At 23.3% G+C, this 24,054-nt stretch overlaps 6 protein-coding genes across 6 annotated transcripts; 4 read left to right on the top strand and 2 right to left on the bottom strand. All coding sequences in view use genetic code 6, as the record gives it.

Moving 5' to 3' along the window:
* Positions 1-343: 343 nt before the first annotated feature.
* Positions 344-5,097, top strand: TTHERM_00113030 (chitin synthase; the record flags this gene model as incomplete). The annotated part of the gene is made up of 10 exons (XM_001010698.2): positions 344-633; positions 1,316-1,964; positions 2,039-2,193; positions 2,527-2,631; positions 2,687-2,863; positions 2,987-3,430; positions 3,482-3,827; positions 3,884-3,943; positions 4,254-4,749; positions 4,811-5,097. The coding sequence occupies 10 exons, from the start codon at positions 344-346 to the stop codon at positions 5,095-5,097; spliced, it is 3,009 nt and encodes a 1,002-aa protein (XP_001010698.2).
* A 1,225-nt stretch (positions 5,098-6,322) lies between these two features.
* Positions 6,323-8,389, top strand: TTHERM_00113020 (AMP-binding enzyme family protein; the record flags this gene model as incomplete). Its single annotated transcript, XM_001010697.2, has 1 exon — positions 6,323-8,389. The coding sequence occupies one exon, from the start codon at positions 6,323-6,325 to the stop codon at positions 8,387-8,389; it is 2,067 nt and encodes a 688-aa protein (XP_001010697.2).
* Positions 8,390-10,626: 2,237 nt separating this feature from the next.
* On the top strand, positions 10,627-11,233 carry TTHERM_00113010 (kinase domain protein; the record flags this gene model as incomplete). Its single annotated transcript, XM_001010696.2, has 2 exons — positions 10,627-10,900; positions 10,995-11,233. 2 exons carry the CDS (start codon positions 10,627-10,629, stop codon positions 11,231-11,233), a joined length of 513 nt encoding a protein of 170 aa, XP_001010696.2.
* A 1,770-nt stretch (positions 11,234-13,003) lies between these two features.
* TTHERM_00113000 (kinase domain protein) lies at positions 13,004-17,064 on the top strand (the record flags this gene model as incomplete). Its single annotated transcript, XM_001010695.1, has 5 exons — positions 13,004-13,430; positions 13,497-16,108; positions 16,167-16,295; positions 16,353-16,793; positions 16,852-17,064. 5 exons carry the CDS (start codon positions 13,004-13,006, stop codon positions 17,062-17,064), a joined length of 3,822 nt encoding a protein of 1,273 aa, XP_001010695.1.
* Positions 17,065-19,098: 2,034 nt separating this feature from the next.
* On the bottom strand, positions 19,099-20,264 carry TTHERM_00112990 (eukaryotic aspartyl protease; the record flags this gene model as incomplete). The annotated part of the gene is made up of 2 exons (XM_001010694.2): positions 19,099-20,042; positions 20,111-20,264. 2 exons carry the CDS (start codon positions 20,262-20,264, stop codon positions 19,099-19,101), a joined length of 1,098 nt encoding a protein of 365 aa, XP_001010694.2.
* A 1,552-nt stretch (positions 20,265-21,816) lies between these two features.
* Positions 21,817-22,983, bottom strand: TTHERM_00112980 (eukaryotic aspartyl protease; the record flags this gene model as incomplete). The annotated part of the gene is made up of 1 exon (XM_001010693.1): positions 21,817-22,983. The coding sequence occupies one exon, from the start codon at positions 22,981-22,983 to the stop codon at positions 21,817-21,819; it is 1,167 nt and encodes a 388-aa protein (XP_001010693.1).
* Positions 22,984-24,054: the final 1,071 nt, after the last annotated feature.

The raw sequence follows: 24,054 nt of genomic DNA, 5'->3' as shown, positions 1-24,054 counted from the left end.
ATTCCTCCCATTTTTTAAAACTAACCTAATTAATTAATTTGAAAGAAAAAACTAAATTTGAGGAGGGTGCTTTTGAAAAAATAGCTATTAACATATTTTTATAATTCTTTTGTATTATTAATAAAAGAAAATTTTGCTTTCAAAGAGTAAATTATAAATTTTTTACTTTAATTTCTAATAGAAGTTGATATAAATATAAAATTGATTATATTTTCTTTAAAAATTCGAGAAAAATATTATTTGAGACATAAACTTAAATTATTATGTTATTATTTAAATCAAATTTATAATATAATTAATAATTTATTTAAACACTTAGATAAAAAATATTATTTTCAAAATGATGCAAGAAGAAATTGATTTAAAACAAAGATTAATCATTAATGATAATTTTTAAAATGACCTAAAAATTATCGACAAAGCTGGATTAAAAAATATTTTTGAAATTAAAGACCATTCTTCCTACTAGAAGCCCTTAGATTTATTTATGGTTTGTACAGGATAAGATGATTAAGATGGAGAACTTTAACCTTTGAATGTTTACACTTAAGTGATTTAACCAAAAGTAGAATATAATTCTAACGAATAACCCTACTATGTCAACTTTGACGAAAATTCATACAGAAACAATGGGTATTTATAATATTTTCTTTATTTAAATATAATGCTTATAATAGTATTTAATGATTTAAAATATCAAACTTATCAATTTTGTTAATTTTTCAAAATATTAAAAATGGTATGATTAAAATAAACCTACGTTTAGATTGATCAAATAATCTTTGATTGTTCTAATAAATGCAAACAAATTTTAACTTTAATCTATCAAGATTTTTTGATAAGACATTTACTAATTAATATATTAGTGTTATTAAGTTTCTTATGAAATTTGAAATCAATTTGATTTTGGATTTTTTGTCCAGAATAATATAATCCTTAATTTAATTAACTTATATTTATTCTTACTTTCTATTGGGAATAAATTTTAATTTTACTCTCAAATATATTTGATACTCAATGTGTTTAGTGTTTATAAAAAATATCTTTTTTTTTCTTTTATACAATGAATAAAATTAAAAATATTGAATTATTGTTATTAAATCATACTCTTAGTTAAGCTTAACCAAATAAACGAATTAAATTTTTTGTGATTAGTTATGAAATGAATAGTCTTAAATTTGAGAATTTCTTTTATTAACATATGATGTTAACTAAAATATTTAATTATTCGAACTATTTATTTTTCTAAAATCTGATCAAAATATTGATGGTTTTAATTTTTTTCTTATTAAGTAAGTAATTTTTTTATCAACAGAAATCTAAGAAGAATTCAGGAACACGATGGTTTGATAGGGTATTATAGTAAAAAAAAGCAAGAAAATGTTATACAAATGCTTGTTTGTGTGACTATGTATAGTGAAGATAGACATTTTCTAGAGCAAACTCTTCTTCATATTCAAAAAAATCTAAAAGGATTCAAAGAGCTTGGAGTATCTGATTTTCAAGTTGTTGTTGCTGTAATATATGACGGTATCATGAAAACAAAAAAAGAAGTTGTTGACTTTTATTTGGAACTTGAAAGAGAAGATAACTTAGACGTACACAGAAACCTCAGACTTCGTAGAGAAGTTATTTAAAATTAAATAGACTTTTTAGATTTCTAAAATTAAAGCTATCTCTTAGATGCAAACGAAGGCCTTCCTCCTACAATCCCATAACAAATATCTCTATTGTATTAAAATAGATTTTAATTAAAGCTACAAGATTAAAATAACCGCAACTCCAAAGTCTAAATTATTAGCCCTTAAGATGATGATTTTAATTAAAATGAACCAGCCTTAATTGTATTTTCTTTGTTCAAACATAAAAATGCTAAGAAACTATCATCTCATTTATGGTTTTTCGAAGGATTATGCAGATAAACGAGACCTAAATATGTGTGTTTTGTCGATGTTGGAACTTTGGTAAAATTATTGCAAAAATTTTTAATTTCTTTAAATTTCTACCAAACTAAATTAATTTGTTTATAATAATAAAGCCCTGTGAATATGGAATTGTATAATTTTATAAAGCTATGGAAGGTAATTTAAATATTGGAGGAGTATGCGGCTTCTTAGGACTAGAAGAGCCACCTGAAGGTGAATAAAACAATGAAAAAAATGAATAAACTCAATATATAAACAAGTATTTAAAGTAAGCAAAAGGAGAGGATTAATGTGAGTGGAAATAAAAAATTCAATAAAAAAAATAATCAAATTTGGTCGTAAATTCCTCACATAAAATTTACTCAAAAGATTAAATTCTGAGCACTTACAGAGAGCACAAAATTAATTTTAGAAATCCAACCTAATAAAAAAATTTCAATAAAAACTACTTAATCACGAATATAATTTTATGGATTTTGCTATTTCCATTTTATTTGACAAAATTCATTCTGTTTAATGTTTTGTTAAGGTTTTTGAATAAATTAGGATCATTATTAGCTCTATTTTTAGAAAAATTTCTTGATATATTTTCATCACTAAGGCTCGCTCAAGTGTATGAATATGCTACAGGACATATTATAGACAAAAATTTTGACTCTTTTTTAGGATTTTTACATGTCTTGCCTGGAGCATGGTCAGCGTATAGGTATGAGAATAATATTAATATCTATGAATTGCTAATAAATTTTTTTATTATGAAGATATGATGCACTAGAACTGAGATATGATTAGAAATCAAATTTTATGTAAGACAGCTATTTCAAATCCGTTTTGAACCCTGATCTATTGACTGATGATATCAAGGAAGCCAATAAATTTTTGGCAGAAGATAGAATTCTATGTTTGGGAATAATTTCTGCTAAAGGATCAAATTATTAGTAAATTATGACAGATTATGATATAAATTTAATATTTTTATTTTTTCTAATTAAGTCTTACCAGACTAATTATAAGCTAATAAGGTTCACTTATCTTAATATTTTTTTCTTTTATAATTACAGGTTGAAATACCTTCCAGATGCTTATGCAGTAACTGACTCACCTGAAACTTTAGAAGAATTCATACACTAAAGAAGAAGATGGACAAATAGTATGATATTTGCTCTTCACCATGTCTTAAAGAACTACGAATCAAGTACCAAAGAAAGTAGCCATTCAGCTTGGTTTAGAAAGATTAGACTACCAATAAATATGTTCTTTGCTTAGCTTGGCTTGATAAATTATATCTTTTTACCTGCATTTTTCTTATTTATGGTACTTTTGTCTGGCTACTAATTCAACATACCCTCAAATTAAGTTGGAAAGGCATTTTTAGATGAATATAATATTTTAAAAAGCTGTGTTGCTAATTACGAATTGAAAGAATTTGAATAGAATTGCAATTCTGATAATGAAACGAAATGTTTTAAGGAATGTCAAACTGGCGATCTAAATATCTTTTAAAAGTATTTAATTTTATTCAAAACCAAACGACTTAAATTTATTTTATAAATTAGAATTTTCAATATTTTTATGAAGATTTTCCCCTTCTTTGTAATAATTACTTTCATACTATTTATGATCATTTGCCTAACTTTTAAGATGAAAAAATAAAATTTCTCAGAGTTTTTATAGCTCTTCAGATAAGTAATCACAGAAGAAGACATGTAAAAAATAGAAGAATTCAAGGAACAGTTAAGGTAAAAGTAAGTGTAACCAAAAGAAATAGAAACAGAATCAAATCAACTATTACAAAAGTTAGGCGAAAAAAGACTAAAAGAGCTAAAGATCCTTTTCGAATTGAAATAATCTCATAAGCTCCCAAGTGATTTACAAAAGATAAAATCAACATATGACAAACTTGTAAAATATTTCATTAAAATTAACTAATTTTAACCTAATTATTTAAAAATAAATAGTATACTTAGAAGTATTGTAATAAGATCTATAAGATATTTGCTTCCCTATTTTCTATAGAAGTAAATCATTTTAATTTAATAAATATAAATTTTTACTTTTTCAAATTCCAGAAATGCAAATTTTTATTTAATAAAACAAATTCTCCCCAAAATTATTCAAAAAAATATCCTAAAAAATTGATAAAATCTATAGCATGAATATATTTCAAAGAGTTTAGTCAGCAACCAACAAAAATAATTTTATGTGGGTTTGTAAATTGGTTTGTTTTCCTTTTTTTTAATTCTATTTCATTTAATTATCATCAAGAAATTAAATTTTAAATTATTATTTTCTTTAAACTTAATTTTATATTTTTTTTTAAATAAATAGAGCTCTGTTTTAATGATAATAATTAGCTCATAACTTTACATAAACATATTTGCACCTGAAGTTTATGTAGATTTAGGATTTAATCTCTTACCTTCATGGATGAGAAGCTATATAATTATAATTTTGATTATTAACACTGGTTTATTCTTACTAATTATGTTTTTCCATTTAATTTTCTAACCGAAATTAGTGCTGCTTGCTATAAAATCTTATTTTTCTTATGTTTTGTATGCTCCTGTTTACTAAATATTTTTAACAATCTATTCGTTCTGCAATTTAGACGATGTGACATGGGGTACAAAAGGGCTACAAAATTCTTCTTAAAATGAAATTTTTGTAACTGATAAGGTCAGATATGTAAAATATTGGATCTGGATTAACGCAGGTTTACTTTTAGCTTTTTTATGTTCAAGCTTGATACCTTTAGATAAAACCCCTTATGTAATTATTGGAATAGGTATTTATGGTACTTGTTACAATACTATTAGAATTACAGGTAAACAATAAAATATATTTGAGATTAGTTTAAGCAAGTTTTTTATTTTTAATTAATATAGGAGGAATCACGAATTATTTGAAATATTATCTATATGACAAGCTAAAAATCACAAAAAATTTGAAAAAAATAAAAGAAAACAATATTTAATAACAGGAACATTTATAAATGAAATATTTCTAAACAATTAAAAACAGTAGAAGTTAAGTTAATAAACCTTAAGAATTCCTTGAATCTTATAATAGTGAGGATAGTGAGTAGTTAGTTTTTTCTAGAGCTATCAGCGATAATATTTATCAAACTTAATTATAATAAAATTGTAACAAAGACAAAATGCATGAAAGTTGATTTCATATTTTTTAATTTGTAAATAAATTAAATTATTAACAACAATCTGTAAAAATAATTTAGCAAAATTTTTTTATTTTAACTGAATTTTAATCAAAATTTCTTAAGTAAAATTAAAATTATTTTTCACAAAATTATGATTAAAAGCTTTTTTATATTGATTAATAAAAGCATAAATAAAAATTGGATTTATTAAATCATTAACAAGATTTATATTTTTTTATGAAATCAGTAAAAAATAATTAGATTTTTCAAATTGGGGTGTTAATAAAGTGTCTCAGTTTTTAAATAATGTAATCAAGTTTTCCTAAATTAAGAATCTATTGCAAATTACAACAAATAAATAAGATTTTAATCCTTCTAGATAAAAAGCAAAAAACCAATTTCTTGGTATAAACAGTAAACAATTTATTTCAACTCAATACATCCTTAAGTTAATCAAGAAATTAAATCAAAAAATAAAAAATTTAATCTTAAAACTTTTTGGTCAAAAAAGTTAAATTGAATAAGTTTAAAAATAATACATTTTTTATTCTTATTTTTTAAATTGATTTTGATATTAATTAAGTAAATGCTACAAAATATTTTTTATTTACTAAAGATTTTAATTTTCACAACAATTTTAATATTTTTTATTTTTGAATAATAGAAATTTTTATTCAATAATTTTACAATAGAATTTATTAGTGTTTACTCTAACCTAAAATATCTTAAATACTTACCAATCTACAATATCTAAATCATTATTTAAATAAAAATAAATCCTATGTTTATTAATATTTTTGTTTATCAATTTTTACATAGAAAATAATCATAAAATCTACTTTTTAGTTATTTTGCTAAGAAACCATCAATTAAAAACTTAACATTTCATGTCTAAAACTTTTAGAATCTAAAAGATAATATCCTTTTTATCTTTTATAAATAATTAAATTTTATGGTAAATTATGAATCATTTAATTTTGAGGTTAATATTAATTAATACTCATCGTAAATTATTGATTTTTACAATTAGTTTGATCAAAATAAAAAATAAAAGAAAATTAAAATTGGTTATAAAATTAGTCTGTTAAAAGCTTTTTTTTTGACTTAAATCACATATAGAATTATATAAGTGTTAATTAAGGGTTTAAATATCAGAAACTTATTGTTAACTTTTTATTTAATAATGCATAATTAACAAAAATTTCTCTAAAGTTCAGAAAAATTGAATTTCCAATTTAATATGGGTTAATCAGAGTCTCTTAGCTAGTACTAATATGCTGTTCCTATTGGATAGGCTAAATAGGGAGAAAGTAGAATTTATAGAAATAAAGGTTTTACAAATGAGCTGATAAGTTCACCTTAACCTGAAATTAAAAATATGTAGGATTTAATTGAGTATGGCTATAAGAAATATAAAAAAAATCCTCTCATAGGAAAGTAAGCTGGGAAGCTCAAAAAATATTAATATAGAACTTATGAAGAAGAATATTTAGATGCAAGAAAAATAGGATCTTATATCTACAATTAAGAGATTTATTACTTAGCTTAGGAGTATAAAAATTATTCTATCAAGTTTGTTGGAATTTTCATGATGAATTGTGTTGAGTGGAATACAATAGATATGGCATGTAGTTTGTATGGAATAGTAATGGTACCGTTTTATGATAATCTAGAAGGCGAATAAATTACTTATATCTTGAAATAAACAAATTTGACTTCTGTTTTTTGTACAGAAAAGTAAGCCTAAGCATTGTTAATTACAGAAGATTTAGGAAATTTAAAAAATATAATTATGGTAGGTTAATTATCAACTGACGACAGATAAAAATTAAGGAGCAGAGGAATTACAATTATGGAATACTCTGACATTTTGCTAGAAGGAGAGAAAAATTAAAGAGATTTACCTAAAGACATTAAACCCACAGATATATTTACTTTTAGTTACACTTCAGGTAGTACAGGTATTCCAAAAGGAGTAATGATGACTCACGTTAGCTTTCTTTCTCCTATTGCAGCTATTTAGCATATGGGTATGAAATCCTCTGACAGAATGCTTTGTTATATGCCATTACCTCATGGGACATCTAGATTTTGCAACATGTTAGCATGGTATCACGGAAGTAAGATTGGATTATCATGTGGTGATATGACCAAACTTACTGATGATCTCAAAAAATTAAAACCTACAATATTTGTCACAGTTCCTACTCTATTTAATAAAATGTATGAAATAATTAATGAATAGTTTTCTAAGTTAATTGGTTGCAAAGGATCATTAATAAAACATGCTATTGCTACAAAATTAGATAATTTAAAAAATAAAAATTAATTAACTCATATTGTTTATGACACTTTAATATTTAACAAAATTAAAAATATCTTTGGCGGATCTGTGAGGGTTTGTTTTAGTGCTTCTTCGCCAATATCTAAGGAAGTTTTGGATTTTTTCAAGATTTCCTTAGGGATAAATGTGTAGGAGGCATTTGGCTTAACAGAAGCTGGAGGTGTGCAATTTTAGACAAGTAATAAAGATTTTAATGCTTCTGGAATGGTTGGAGGACCATGCTGCAATGTTGAAGTGAAGCTCATTGACATTCCATAATATGGATTTTTATCTTCAGATACGTCTGATGATGGTAAACCTCTCCCAAGAGGAGAAATATGTACAAGGGGACCTGGTTTGTTTGCTGGATATTATAAAGATGAAGTAAAGACTAACGAAATATATGACTAGGATGGCTGGTTACACTCTGGAGATATTGGTGTTATCTATCCGAATGGTTCTATTAGAGTGATAGGGAGAATAGCTAATGTATTTCAGCTTAAAAATGGCTCAGTAATATCGCCTGAAAGAATTGAGAATACATATATTAGAGTTAAGGGTGTTTCAGAAGTATTTATTACTTCAAATGGAGCAGAAGAATATGTTGTTGCAGTAGTGGTACCTTAGAAAGATTTTGTGTTAAATCTTTTAAAAGAATTTTAAGATAAAAAATAAATAGAAGTATAAAATAATATAAACAAAACTTAAGCTAGCAAAACAACAATTAATACTAACACAAAAATTTAAGACGAATGTGCCACTTTAAATTATGAAGATTCTTGTAAGCATGGAAGAGTCATAGAATACTTTAAATATAAATTTGATGAATAAGCGAAGCTAAATGGTTTGCAAGCAAAAGAATATGTTAAAAAAATTATCATTGAATCCTAGCCATTCTCTACATTAGGATTATATACTTAAAGTCTTAAACTATAGAGATTCTTTGCAAGAAAGCACTTTATGAGTCAATTAGAAAATATCTGATCAAATCATTTGGATTATTGTGAATTTTTAATTAAAATAGAAAAGTGAATTTTTTTTGTATAAATTTGTAATTTATGAGCATTTGTGTAAAAATAGATGTTTAATACTTTTACTGTTTAAAATTAATAAAAGTAACAAAATAAAATAAGTTGCTATGTATTTACTACATATAATCTTATCTATATCGATTGATTAATTTTAAGTTTAGAGTAAACATTCTTTCATGAAAATTTCACTAAATATTTCTAAACAAATATACTTTTAAATCTTGAAGTGATTATCCTAATTTGAAATATTTTGGAAATCATAATTGAATTATTTATTTTAGTGGTAACCTAAATTATTTTTATTTACTATTAACACACTTTTTTTATTGTAAGAAAAGCTTATATTTTTTTTAATTAATTGATCATTTTCATTTGAATATGTTTATTACTAATGTGCTATCTAATTTATTTGATATATCACGAATTTATTGTATTATTGGTATAAAAATTTTGCGTAAATTAATTATAAAGTCCTAAAACTTTAATTTATGCCCATTAAAAAGAAGATATTTACAGATGTTTAATCGAATCAAAATATATAAAATATATATCAATTAATAAATTTGTAAATAATATTATCAGAACATACATACACTTTCTGAATAAAATTCAAGTAAAATTTTAAAATTATTATAAATATAAACTAACTTAGTAACACTTATAATTTCTGTTTGAAGTATTAAATTAAATAAAGTATTAAGTAGATAAGTAGCTTTATATTGATAATAGTTAATAATTCTCGATAATAATATGTTAAATCTCTCAATTATTGAAAAAAAAAATTTTAATACTTTTTGTTATTTATGGAATCTGTAAAGATTTATGCACAACTATGATAAGGATGATGTAATATAAGTAACGCCATTTATCTATTTTATAATTTGAAATTTGAATAAAATTTTTTGTAAGTTAAGATAAATAAATTATCTATTATCTTAATAAGTGCATTAGTAATTTATCATCTGAAATAAGTAAATTAAGATTTCTTTTTACAGTTTTACATGAATTTTCTTGTAATGTTTTTAACATTCTCTTCGAAATAGAATTTTGTTCTGTTTGAAAAATTTTGATTCGCTATTATTAAAAATAATATTGAGAATTTTTGATTAGATAATTATCAAAAATGGATGATAAAATTTAGTCCATTTCCTATTTAGTTTATGTAAAATGCAAATAATAAAAATAAGAAATATCAAAAGTAATATAAAAATATACCTCAAATAACTAGGTAAATAGTAATTTGTTATAGTATCATATTGTATTTATAAATAACAAAAATTATTAGATTAGTTGATTAAAGAAATAATTAGAAGTGCAAAATATTAAATAGAAACCTTTTGATTGTTAAAAATATTGGCTAATGTAATTAAAGATTATACAAATAATTATAAATATGAGGAATCATATTTTTCTTTTTTCAGTAAAACTTCTCTAATTAATTTTAACATATTTATTATTGAGTCAGTTTTTTACTTAAAAGAAGCGAAAATGTTGAAATTTAAGCTGCTTTACGAAGTTAATTTAAGGAAGAATATAGTTTGAGATAAATAGAAGTGCATTTACTTTAAACCTAATTGGCACTTTAATAATATTAATAAATTTTGCATTATTATTTTTATAATTAATCCTCGATCAATCAATCAATTTGTCAGCCAATCAAGTCAATCTATTAATTTATCAAATCAACTCTCAGAATTGCAATTAATTGATAGTATTAAAAATCAATATCAAAAAGCTAAACCAAAATATTAATAGATTATAAGGAAAAACAATTCGTAAAAAGTTAATTTTTTTTCTTGATTAAATTAATCAACCTTTCATTTCAAGACCTCATTCTAAAGATCAAAATCATAGATCGATCATCAATCGCAAAGAAACAAAAAAAATAACTTTGATTTATTAAATAATATAAAGAGAAATCAAAACTAGGATACTATACAAGCAAAAGAAAAGGTTCTTTAGGAATCCCTGTTGTTAATAATAAATAGCTGATTTAAGTATAACAGAGCATTTTTTTTTTGCTAAAAAAAGAGAATAGCAAATTTACATTTGTAAAATTTCAAAGAAAAAAAAGAAGAGAAGCCATTTACTTTAAAAAATCTGTAGAGTTCTCTCAGATAATTCAAAGTAGGAAAAGATCTTAACAAGAGTGAACAAAAAAAATCAAGTAATACCTTTTGAAAGGTAGAAATGAAATAATAAAATTAAGCATAAGATTATAAGAAAATAAAGTTGCTAGGATAGGGGACCTATGGTAAAGCCTTTTTGGTAGAAAGGAAAAGCGATGGCTTAAAATGTGTTATTAAGTAGATTGAGATGTCGCATATGACTGAAGAAGAGCGCAAAGAAGCTTAAAAGGAAGCAAACATCCTCTAAATGTTGAATCATCACAACATCATAAAATATCATGAACAATATAAAACGAAAAAGGGACGCCTTTGCATCGTAATGGACTATGCAGAAGGTAATTAACTTCAAAATTATATATATATAAACAGACAAATAAATGGAAAATCTACATCATTCATCTATATGATAACATCAAATTCATAGAAAAGAAAAACTAGTCAAAAACAATAGAATTAAAACTAACTTTTCCCATATTTTTACTCATTTTAATCTCAAAAGAACTTCCTTCAAGATTAAAAATGTTTTGATAGCTTCTAACACACTACATATCTGCGGTAATTTTTCAATAGAATTTAGCTTGATACTTAAAAAGCTACATATTTTATAGTAGCAATTTCCAACATTAATCAAAGTAGCATCATTACCATTTGCATATTCGTTAATATGATTAGGAATTTAAAATGAGATGAGAAATTTAGCTTTTAAAAAAATATTTTACAAGCTGTTTTTAAGCATTGAATTTGAATTGAGAGAGCTCTAATTTAAATTTAATAACTAGCTCAACTCATCCCCATGTTATTTATTTATTGATTGAATTTACAGACAGCTTCTTACAGAAAATAGCAAGAAATATTAAAGAAAGTTTAAGATAAATATTCTTTTTTCTATTCCAAAAAAATAAGAGTTAAAAAGGAAGACTTATACAACTCTTGTAAAATTAGCAGAGAGTCTTACTTTTTTAAAAGTAAATAATTTCCCCTTTGTTATACACTCTTTTAAAAAATAAGTAAGCTTGAGAAATACATAAATAAATTCAAAAATATTTTGAAATCAATAAGAAACAAGCAAAAACAAAGAAGGAAAGCTAATCTATCCATTCAATTTAAAATTCAAATTCTGCCAAATGTTATCAAAAAAAGAAGGGCAAAGTTAAATTTTTATTCTGCATGAAAATTAATTAATCGTTATCGATCTAACCAATTTAAGGATAAATACTTCTTTAAATTAAAGATTAAGTAGAATAGTACAATTATACCAAAAACTATCATAAAATATATCAATTTTTATACAATTACAATTTTAAGCAAAAATTTTATTGGAATAATCACTTAGAAAACAAAAAAGAAATATCCAGAATATATTTTATTTTTAATATATTAATTGCCTAAAAATCCCTATTCTCAAAAGCAACTCACCTAATATTATTTACTAGCAAAGCTTACTAATTAATATTTCTAATTTTAATAAACTGCTTTTATTTCTTCTGTCTGTCTTTTACTTCTTCTTATCACTTTTATGATTTTTAAAATACAAAATTCTTTCATAATCAATACTTTTTTTCCACCTAATCTATTTTTTCTATCATCAAGCTGAAAATGAGCAATTCATACCATTTTCATTTAGATATAAAAGATTTTTATATGTCTAAATTTATCAATTACGCTTTACATTTTTTAATATTAGAAGCTATTACTTTATCATAAAAATCTTTTTCACTAGCCATCTTTTTTAAAAATAATTATATTCACAAAATAATAAATTTGCTTAAGATATCTAATTTTTTTGCGTATGGTATCGTCTCTAAAAAAATAATAATTGCAGAAGTATAAATTAAATACTATAAAATAGCAAAATAAACAAATTCACATAAAAATATTTAAATTTGAATATTTTTTCTCTAGTAATCATATTTTACTTACAATAAGTAATAACAATAGATTATTGCTATTCCATTATAATTCTTAAGTAAATAAATAATTCTTTGTTCTCAGCTTTTTTAAAGTACTTCTGCGCTTTCTGATGAAAAAATATTATATTAATTCTAATTGAATTTTAATATAATTCTAACCTTACAGTCTTATCATTTCTATTGTTAATATAATAATATAAAATACTCATAATTTTTGAAAATAGGGACGGTTTATTTTTCTATCTTACACTTTAATAAAATTTTGTATTTTAGCATAAACCCTTCATAGATATCAGATTAAATTTATAAAATTTAATCTAAAAAGCCAAAAAAAATTTTTTAATATCATTTTATTTTTATGATATGTATGTATGTATGAAAGATTGATTATCCATTTAAATTATTATCCAAATAAATTTAAAATTAAATTGTAACCTTAAAATTGTAACAGGGGGCGATTTGAACCAAGTGATTACAAAAGCTAGATCTAATATTCCAGAAGAGTAGATACTGAATTGGCTTCTATAAATGAGTCTTGCTCTCAATTATGTACACAATAAAAACATTATCCATAGAGATATTAAAGCTTAAAATGTTTTTTTATCTGCAAATAACATTGTTAAATTAGCAGATTTTGGTATTGCTCGCATACTTTCATGCACAAAAGATAAGGCACAAACATTCATTGGAACTCCATACTATCTAGCACCTGAACTTGTAAATAGCGATCCTTACACAACGAAAGCTGATATCTGGAGTTTAGGAGTTTTAATATACCATCTATGTGCTTTAAAACCTCCCTTCGAGGCAGATAACATTCCAAGCTTAATGATTAAAATTTCAAGAGGTTAATTCCCCCCAATACCTTAAATATACTCAAAAGAGCTTAGATATCTTGTTAATGAAATGCTTACTGTTGATCACAATTAAAGACCCTCAGCCTTGTAAATATTAGGTAGATTTTTTAAAAATTTAATTGTTTTTTTTTATTAATTTTTATAAAATTATTTTTTATTAATAGAAAAACCTTTAATTAAGGGCAGAGCTATGAGTTTAATGTCAGAAACAATAGCCATGTAAGTATAGCAAGACACTTAATGTGAAAATGATGAAAATTTAGGAAACAAACAATAAGCATAAAAGAAAGTGCAAGCTATTCCCTCCATAGATAATGATAGAAGATACGGATTTAAGGACAACTAGAAAAACAATAATATGAATATTCCTTAAACAAGATTTTATTCTCCATAACATAATATGGAGTAGAGAAACCTAGGTTTCAATAATAATCCTAAAGATAATGTACAAGATAAGCTATCTTATAATGATCTTCCAGTAATTAATGGAGATGACGTATAGAATAGACCCAAATCGAAGGCAGAGGCTTTAAAATATTTTAAGGCTTAGGATGAATATTTTAAATAGAATATTAATTAATAAGCAAATTAAGAAAATAAACGTTAATTAAATAGAGTTGAATCATTAAATGAGTTTTCAAATAATAATAACTTAGTAAATAATTAGAATAGCAATAATATTAATAAGAAAATCGGGTATGTAAAATAACCATCTTTCTAACCTGTAATACAGTAAGAAAATAATGTAAATGGTTCATAACATGGAATGGGTTTTCAAAACTACCCAAAAAAGTCATTTAGAGTACACTCTCCTGTTCATCATAAAATGCCTTCCCCTAACAATAGATTCAACGAAAACAAAAGTAATTAAAATTATAGTTAAGCTGCTGGCCCTATCAGCTCTTATAATAACTTTAGTAATGCAAATGAAAATTATAATTAAAATACAGAATAATAACAACAATTTAATAGCAAGTAAAGTGAATAGCTATAGTAACTTTAGAATAATTAGCAAAAAGTTCCTATTAGCAACAACTTTTTACTTGCCAATAATAATTAAAATAATTTGAATATGAACTAAAATAACAATATTTCTAATCTGGATAGAAATAGTAATCTACATGATTTCAAGTTTTAGAATAATAATATTAATAACAATAATGCTTAGCCTCAGTATAATAGGATAGGAAGTCCTGGTACTCGTCTTCCTCATTTGAATTACCAGCCTCCTCAAGCAAAAGTCAAGCATGGATCTAATTTTAGCGTAATGGATAATCTTCCTTAGACTCCTTAAGCTAATATCAATCGTAGGAACTTGGAAAAGATTTAAAAACCCTCAATATTAAGCAACAAAAACGAAGTTGGATCACCAAAATTCAGTCAGCGTCCCCCAAGCGCTTTTGTTGGATTGGGAAATTATAACAATCTTTAAAAGAAATAAGCTGCTTAAATTGGATAGGAATGTCATTCACCCTACGGCAATATAAATAAATTAAATCTGTAAGGCAACAAAAACTAATAACAATAATTCTAAGACGCTCTAAATAACCAAGAACAATAACAATAACAATAATAAATTTAAAATATTTAAATGATACGTGAGTAGCTTCAATCTGCAAACCCAACTAGTAATTCAAATAGATTAAAACTTCTTCAGCCTCCAAACCTATTGAACTTAAATTAATAAATAGCTTAACAATAAAATTTAATACAAAATTAACAATAACAGCAATAATCCACTAAAGAAACTTAAAAAAGTGAAGATAGTTCAGAGTCTTCTTAAGATGATTAACCTTAAAGTTCTTAAAACCAACTTGGTAAGAGCAATTAGTACAACAACTCTTCATAGCAGTAGTAAAATAAAAAGTTTGTTATCAAAAAAGGAGGACTTTAAGGATTACTACCCGGAAATCATATTTAAAATTAATAGCCCTAAGGAAATCATCATGCATAACCTATTTCTAGTGCTAATAGAGTAAGTTCCTAACCAACAGAAGAACATATCATTTAAGTTGGTTCTTAGATTGTTAATTTTAACACTCAACCTACTTTACTCAACTCATAAAATATTCAATTGCTTTGTGTTGACTCTGATACATCTTAAAGAGATACACCAAAATCTGAAAATGTTTCTTAAGCTACTATTAATTCAAGCATCGTTAACACTTAGTTGCTAAAGAAATCTGATTACAGCTAAATATCAGCTACCTAAGCCTCTTAATATGAAGCAACATAATCAATTAAGTCAAATGCCGCTGCCCAATCAGCATTTGAAGATTTAAAAACAGCAAAGAAAAATATCAACTCTATAAAATAAGTTTGCAGCTCAGATAATATTGATAATACAGATTCACAATTCAAAGCATCTTCCTCAACTTCTAGTTAGAATTCTTAGCCTAATAAAGTCGGACAATTTAAAAACTAAGTATAAAATGCCTACAAATAAGATTTTTCTGAGGCAAAAGGAAAGCGTAAAGATAGTTAAAGTGACGAAGACATAAGAATTTTCGATAGTGTAGATAGCCAAAAGAGTGTTAAATCTCCTACAAATATTATTCCAGCTCCTCAGTCTCATTTCAGCTAGAATGGTAGCAATAACTAATTAAGCTCAAACTTATAAACAAAAAACAAGCTAACAGCATCTGAGGATATTGACTATTAAAAAAGATAAGCTAACAATCTACCTGTAACTGCTAGTATACTAAATGCAGATAATGACAAAGAAACAAAAGTAGAAAGAAAACTCATTGTAAAATTGCCTCTCCCATTCCAAGAAGTAAATAAAATTTATAAACATTCATTAATTTTAAATTAAATATTTATTTTAAATATAGAATTAGTTAAAACTTAAAGAAAAAGAGAGGAAAAAAAATAAAAACAACGAAATTTCACCTGATATTAAAGCTGGAAATGAAGAACAAGAGACTGACTTAGAAAAAATGCTTAATGAATTGAACTAAATGGTAAATTTTTTTATTCATTTTGTAAATATTAATAAATAATTTCAATTTTATTTAAAGTTAACTGGAAATTTTGATGAGCAAATTCAAAATCTCTACAATAATGGATTTGAACTAGACACAATCGAAGACAAGGATGATTATCTCGATGAAGAGGAATATACTAGCAATAGTAATAATTACAACTTTGGTTCTAGTCCTTAAAATAACATTGGCAACAATCAAAATAATAAGCAATAGTTGAATTTCAATTCAAATATCCCTAGCAACATAAGTTGTATAGCACCAGCTTATAATAAGAGTTCTTAAAACAAAATGCATAGCAGCGGAAATCATAATAGTAACAGTAATAATATTGGCTCTAATTCAAACCTAAATGGAAATTCTTCATCAAATAATTAAAATAACATTTATAATAATCAATCAGCGGTATCTAAAGCTATTGCCACAAGCAACACTAACCAATCAGATTTATTTTCTAACTCTGAAGATCGTGTGAAGGTAATTTTTAAATAAATTTTAATATACCTTAATAAAAAATATTATTTTAAATTAATAGTTACTGAGATAATCTCTTGAAAAAGAAATTGGAACCATGCATTTCTCAAAAGTATACAAAATGGCCTTATCCTGTTTAAATAATGTTCAACAGCCTCTAGAAAGTAGCGAATTTTTCTAAAATTTGAAAATCATGTTCCCAAGCTGTAACAATTAAGAAATCCAAAGATATACTACTCTTTTCCATACACTTGTTATGCTTGAGTAGGATTGAAGGATGATAAAATACATAATATATTAAAATAAAATTGCTTTCTACTAATAAATAGCAACTTGAACTAACAAAAATCTATAAAAAACAAAAAAAACATTAAATTTAAAAATAACTTCTTTGAAGGATAATAATAATAATAATAATTTAAAAATATAAGCAAGAATCTGATAAATAAATTAACTCTTATATAATTTGTAAACAAATTAATTTTCTAATATAATTAATTATATTCAATAAAGAAATAGCTAAAACTTTAAAGCTTCTATTATATAATTAAAGAAAAGTAAACACTAAAAATACTTACTTAATAGATTAACCATGAGTTAATTTAGCAATTATTGATCATTTTAATCATAAACTAATACTATATTAATAACAATGTCATGAACTGCTCCTATGATTTTTTCCCTGAATTATTAAATTTAGTATTATTTTAGAATGTCTTCTTCTCCTATTATAACAAAAAATCTGAAATAAAATTAATAAAGAGTGAGAATCTAAAAGCTACAGACAACTTAAACAAAAACTAAAATTTAAATAAAATTCAGCATGTATATGAAAACCTAAGAAGCAGTTAATAAGATATTGAAAAACCTAGTAAATATTCGAATAAAACACATTAAATAATCTATCTATCTAAAAAACAAAAACATAATTAATTATCTAAAGCGATTTATTGAAATCCAAAAATATTTTTTAACTTAAAAGTAGTATTTATCTTATCTTATTAATTAACTACCGTTTTTTAAAGCTAAAATCTAATGTATTATTTCTAATAATAAATTTCTCTAATAATATATTAGCTAAGAGTCACATAAACTATATTAAAATTATATTAAACATTTAAAACTGCTAAAACTCACCCTAAAAATAGCAGTCATCTTTATATAAAACTAACCATTTATAAAAAAATACTTATACCGTTCTTTTATTTGTATATTTTAAATAGTGTATAATTTAATTTTAAACTTAATCTTACTCTTTATAATATTTTATTATTAGCTATTTTAATATCTTTTAATTAAAATTTATTATTTTTTGTAATTTTTTTAAAATCTCATAAGAAAGTAAATGTCTTTATTAAATACATTTCTTAAAAAATAACTTAAAATAAATTATTTGAACTAAATTTTTTTATAAAATAAAAATACAATTTTTAATTCTTATGAGTTATCATCAATAAAAAATGTTTAATATTTTGAATAAAGTAAAAACTTACAAAATTTATATAAAATTTTAACATTTTTTTTAAGCAATATTATTTTAGAAATTTTAAAAAGTAGAAGAAAAAAAAAATTATTATTAAGTTTTTCAAAAAGATTTTTTTACTTATTTAATTACAAAACAATATTAATTTGATTATAAAAGTAAGTAATATGGAAATACTTTTCTTATTATGTAACTCTGAATTTAAACTAAGTTAGTTGTTAAATTTCTTAAAATGTTTTATAGAAGAATCTACATTGCTTTTCTATTTTTAAAAGAAAAATATATTTATTAATATGATTTCGTTTAATTATTAGTTATTCCATACATACTAATATTCAATAATAACAGGAAGATTTGGTAATTTTTATTATTTTTTTATTTATGAACTTTGATAAACGATAACTTTACTTTTTTAATATTAAAAGCTTTTAAATAATTTGAAATAAACTTAATTTTTATTTAATATTTAGAACAACTTTTAAAAAAGATAATTAGTTTATTTAAATATTAAAAAAATCTTTCAAATGTATTACTAGAATAATTTTGTATTTTAAAAATACTCATTTATATATTTTTTTTAAATTTTGTCTAATTTGATTTACATTTTAATAATTTTAGAGATTTATTATAAGATTTTATTAGATTGCAAATATGTATTATTACATTTTCTTTTATTAAATATAAATTTAATATTGATTTTCAAATAAGATTCTTTTGATTGAGCAATAACTTTCTTTTATATAGTTAGGAAATTTATTTTTGTTTTTATAGATAAGATAAATCATGCAAAATTACCATATTATTTAAATTGATTTTAATTATTAATCAATACTCAACAACTCTTTCTTGGTCTTTTCTAGCTAAAGCAAATCCAATCTATTTGCCACTCAAATCAAAGTTAGTAAAATACTTTCTCATGAAAACGTCGCCAATAAGTAATGCGTTAGGTGTTGGCTCATCAAGATCTATCGCTTTTAAACCTAATAGGCATCCATATTATCCTTAACTTTTTATCTGTAATATATATTCATCTCCGTTTAATGTGTAAGTTTAGTTACCAATTACGATATGTATAGCAGGGTATTGCTTAATAGTGCTACAATCAACTACTCTTTCACCTTTGTTAGGTAGGCTTTAGAAAATTGCATTCATAAGCATGCTAGGTCCTGTTAAGATAGGAGTTCCTGTATCTACAATAGCTAAGCTGATATTAAAAGTCTGGTTTTAAAATTTAACACAATTGATTCCAATAGTCCATAACTCTTCTTATACCAAAGGATAATAATAGAAAGGAGAAACAGCATAGTATGGATCATAACCACCAATAAAAAGGGCAGATCCTTCTCCTCCGTGTTTTTCAGTGTAATAAAAAGCATATGAAATATTACTACCAGGATTTTACTAAAGATATTGCTGGAAAAAAGGAATAGTGCTATTACGCATCTAGTAGGAAAGACCAAATATACCACTAGTTTTAAAGTATTTAAAAATAAATCCTGTCACGTTTTAAGCTTCATCAATTTAGAACTATTTTAAAGTATAATTTCCAACACTCACAGTATCATTAGATCTGAAACCTTCTATTGAACCAGCAATATAATCTTCAACAAATGTTTCTCCATCAGCTGTGTAAGTAGATGAAGATGTATGATTATATGTTTTATGAACTCTACAAGTATAGGAAGCAGGACTACATGTAGAAGAAAGAATCACAAATTCAGGAGAGCCAGTATCAAAAATGACACTTAAATTTTAAGGAGGAGTTCCGACTTATATGTCACCATAGTATTGTGAGTGAATGTAAAAGTCTATTCTTTCATCAGTCCAATTTATTTACTTAGATTTTTGGGATAGAAGTTTTTTGTTTGTATTTAAGACTAACTTGATGTTTAATTATATGGAAGATCTGTTTCTTCAGTTTTTCGAAGAGGGATCTTTATAAAAGCTGTTGCTAAGTAAACTATAGTGAATAGTACAATTATTTTTTTCATTTTAGTTTTCTTTATTTTTGTATATAATTAATAATTATTATTTAATTTTTTTAGATTAAAATTTTTTGAGTATAAATTGTATCGAATTTTTATAATTGATGCAAATAATTAATAAATATTTCACAAACATTTGAAATATGTGGTTACTGAAATGACTTCCAGATAATAAATATTTCAAATTCTTTTATAACTTTGATTAAAAGATGATGTATCATTTCAAATTTTTTAATTTTTATGGATTTGATTAAGAGAATAGAAAAATTTTCATTATAATTTTTTCTTTTTATTGTAAATATTTTCAAGTTTATTATTTGAATTTTAAAAAAAGTAATTTAAAAAGTATTATAATAAATTATTAAATATGTTATCAATAATTAAAAGATTATTATCTGATTGAAATGAATAAAAAGAATATATGATATTCAGAGAAAGCATCTAATACTCTCCTGTTAGAGGTTATATTTATCAGAACAAGCAAACAACAAAAATTTATCCTAGGCAACTAAATTTAAAGCTAAAATTGAAATACAAAGAACAGTATATTTATCAAAAGCTGAATAAATCTTAAAGTTCTGAAAAATTAAAGAAAACAAATTCATCAATTTATATAAATTAAGTCTAGGTATCTGATAGAGTAATTCAAATAGTCCATATAATAATTTTTAGTACAACAATTATGATCTTTCAAATATTAAATCCATCCTTAATTTCCATAAGGGTTAATCATTTAAGCTCTTATTAGCATACTCAAACAAATGTATCCCCTTATAGATAGGTTATAAACTTAAAATATCAGTTTGCTTAAGTAGTTCTTTGTGAAAACTAAAATTCTATTTAATCTTATAGCTTATAAAATTATTAAGTAAATTAATTTTTATAACTAAAGCTAATTAAAGTATTAATAAAAAAATTATTAATAGGATAAAAATTAGAACCAATTCGGAAGTAACTATTATAACTTTTTAGAATAAAAAGTAGATTCTGATTTACTGTATTCTAATTTTACTAATGAAAATCACAACTTCTCCTTCTCTCCTTAAAAATGATAATAAGATTAATAAATTTAAATATTTAATATCTTTTAGCAATTAGTATTAAATACACAAAAACATCTTAATGGTAAATGTATAATGTATTTAAACTTAATTTAAAACAAAGCATTAAAAATAAAAAATATTATTTGCTTTTCAACAAATTTTAAACAAGAAAATATAATAATTGTAATTATTTTAAGTAAAAAAATGGATTCATTTAATTTTTTAAAATACTATTGAAAAATTTTTTTTATGGAGTTAATTAAATTCTAATATCCAACTTGATTTACATTTTTAAAAATTTAAGATATTTATTCTTAGATTTAATTAGAATTCAAATAGGGATTATTACATTTTCTTTTATAAAATATAAATTTAATATTGATTTTCAAATAAGATTCTATTTATTGAGCAATAATTTTCTTTTATATAGTTTTGAAATTTATTTTTGTTTATATAGATAGGATAAATCATGCAAAATTATCATATTATAAAAATTGATTTTATATATTAATCAATCAATACTCAACAACTCTTTCTTGATCTTTTCTAGCTAAAGCAAATCCTACCTATTTGCCATTTAAATCAAAGTTAGTAAAATACTTTCTCATGAAAACGTCACCAAAAATTAAAGCGTTAGGTGTTGGCTCACCAATATCTATTATTTTTAAACCTAAGAGACATCCATATTATCCTTAACTTTTTATCTATAATATATAGTCTTCTCCGTTTAATGTATAAGTTTAGTTACCTATTTCGAAATGTATCGCAGGGTATTATTTAATTGTGCTACAATCAACTATTCTTTCACCTTTGTTAGGAAGACTTTAGAAAATTGCATTCATAAGCATGCTAGGTCCTGTTAAGAGAGGAGTTCCTGAATCTACAATAGCATAGCTGATATTAAAAGTCTGGTTTTAGAATTTAACACAATTGATTCCAATAGTCCAAAAATCATCCTATACCAAAGGATAATAATAGAAAGGAGAAACAGCATAGTATGGATCAAAACCGCCAATAAAAAGGGCAGATCCCTCTCCTCCATACTTTTCAGTGTAATAAAAACCATATGAAATATTACTACCAGGATTTTCCTAAAGATATTGCTGGAAAAAAGGAACAGTGCTGTTACCTATCTAGTAGGAAAGACCAAAAATACCACTAGTTTTAAAGTATTTAAAAATAAATCCTGTTACATTTTAAACTTCATCAATTTAGAACTATTTCAAAGTATAATTTCCAACACTCACAGTGTCATTAGATCTGAAACCTGCTATTGAACCAGCATCATATTGCTCAACAAATGTTTCTCCATCAGCTGTGTATGTAGATGAAGATGTATGATTATATTTTTTATGAACTCCACAAGTATAGGTAGCAGGACTACATGTAGAAGAAAGAATCACAAATTCAGGAGAGCCAGTATCAAAAATGATACCTAAGTTTTAAGGAGGAGTTCCTACTTAAATGTCACCATAGTATTGTGAGTGAACATAAAAGTCTATTCTTTCATCAGTCCAATTTATTTACTTTGACTTTAGGGAAAGAAAGTTTTTCATTTGTAATTAAGACTGATTTGATGTTTAATTATATGGAAGATCTGTTTCTTCAGTTCTTCGAAGAGGGATCTTTATAAAAGCTGTGGCTAAGTAAACTATTGTTAATAGTACTAATATTTTTTTCATTTTAGTTTTCTTTATTTTTTATTATTAATAATTGTTATTTAACTTTTTTAGATTAAAATTTTATGAGTTTAAGGCGTATCAAATTTATAATTCTTCCAAATAAAAATAAATATTTCACATATATTTGTGAATCAATGAATGTGGTTACTGAAACGACTTCCAGATAATAAATATTTAAAATTCTTTTATAAATATACTTAAAAGATGATGTATCATTTCAAATTTTTCTATCAAATTAATATTTAAAATTAGTTGTTTATTTTTCTCTTTAAATCAAAAATATTTTCAAGTTTATAATTTAAAATTTGGAAAAAGTAAATTTATTATTAATAATTAAAAAACTATTATCTAATTTATTTCTGAATAAAAACAATCTATTATGTTAAACTTGCTATAAAAATTTACATTTCCCATCTAAATATAAATAAATATATATGTTTATTCTAAGTATCTCTACAGCTCAAAAAATATGTAAAATTATATTCCCAATTATAATTATTATAATTTGTATCTAAAAAGTTAAAAAATAAAATAAAAAATAATTAAAATAATTTTTTAATTTTAAAACTGGATAAATAAATTAATATAAAATTGTTAATTATTAAAAATATTTTATTAATTTCTAATGATCAAATAAATATTTTTTACTTAATAATTCAATTACATTTTATAAAATTTAAAATTTTAATAATGATTTTTTGAGCTTTTTTTTTGTAAAAAATTTTAATGAAGAGAAAAAAATATTTTTAATATCTAAGGTTATTTATTTATCAATTAATTCATTTTATATTAAAATAAATAAAGATTATCTAAAATATCAATATTATCTTTTTCGATGTAAATTTACTAATTAATTAGTCATCAAATTTTATTTGTTAATAAAAATTAATATTCATATTTTATGGTTGATTATTAATTCAAATATTAATAATTAATTTTTCGCAAACACCAAATATATTTTTAATTTTAAGTAAAATTAATTTTAATTTATGAATCCTATTAAGCCAAATTTTTAGCTTCCTACTAAATAGGATTACGCAAAAGTACTTGAGGAAATAGATAATGAAAGGG

This window comes from Tetrahymena thermophila (assembly GCF_000189635.1).
Source record: "Tetrahymena thermophila SB210 genomic scaffold scf_8254752, whole genome shotgun sequence".
Taxonomy (NCBI): domain Eukaryota; phylum Ciliophora; class Oligohymenophorea; order Hymenostomatida; family Tetrahymenidae; genus Tetrahymena; species Tetrahymena thermophila.
This window is presented reverse-complemented; position numbering and strand designations above follow the sequence as displayed.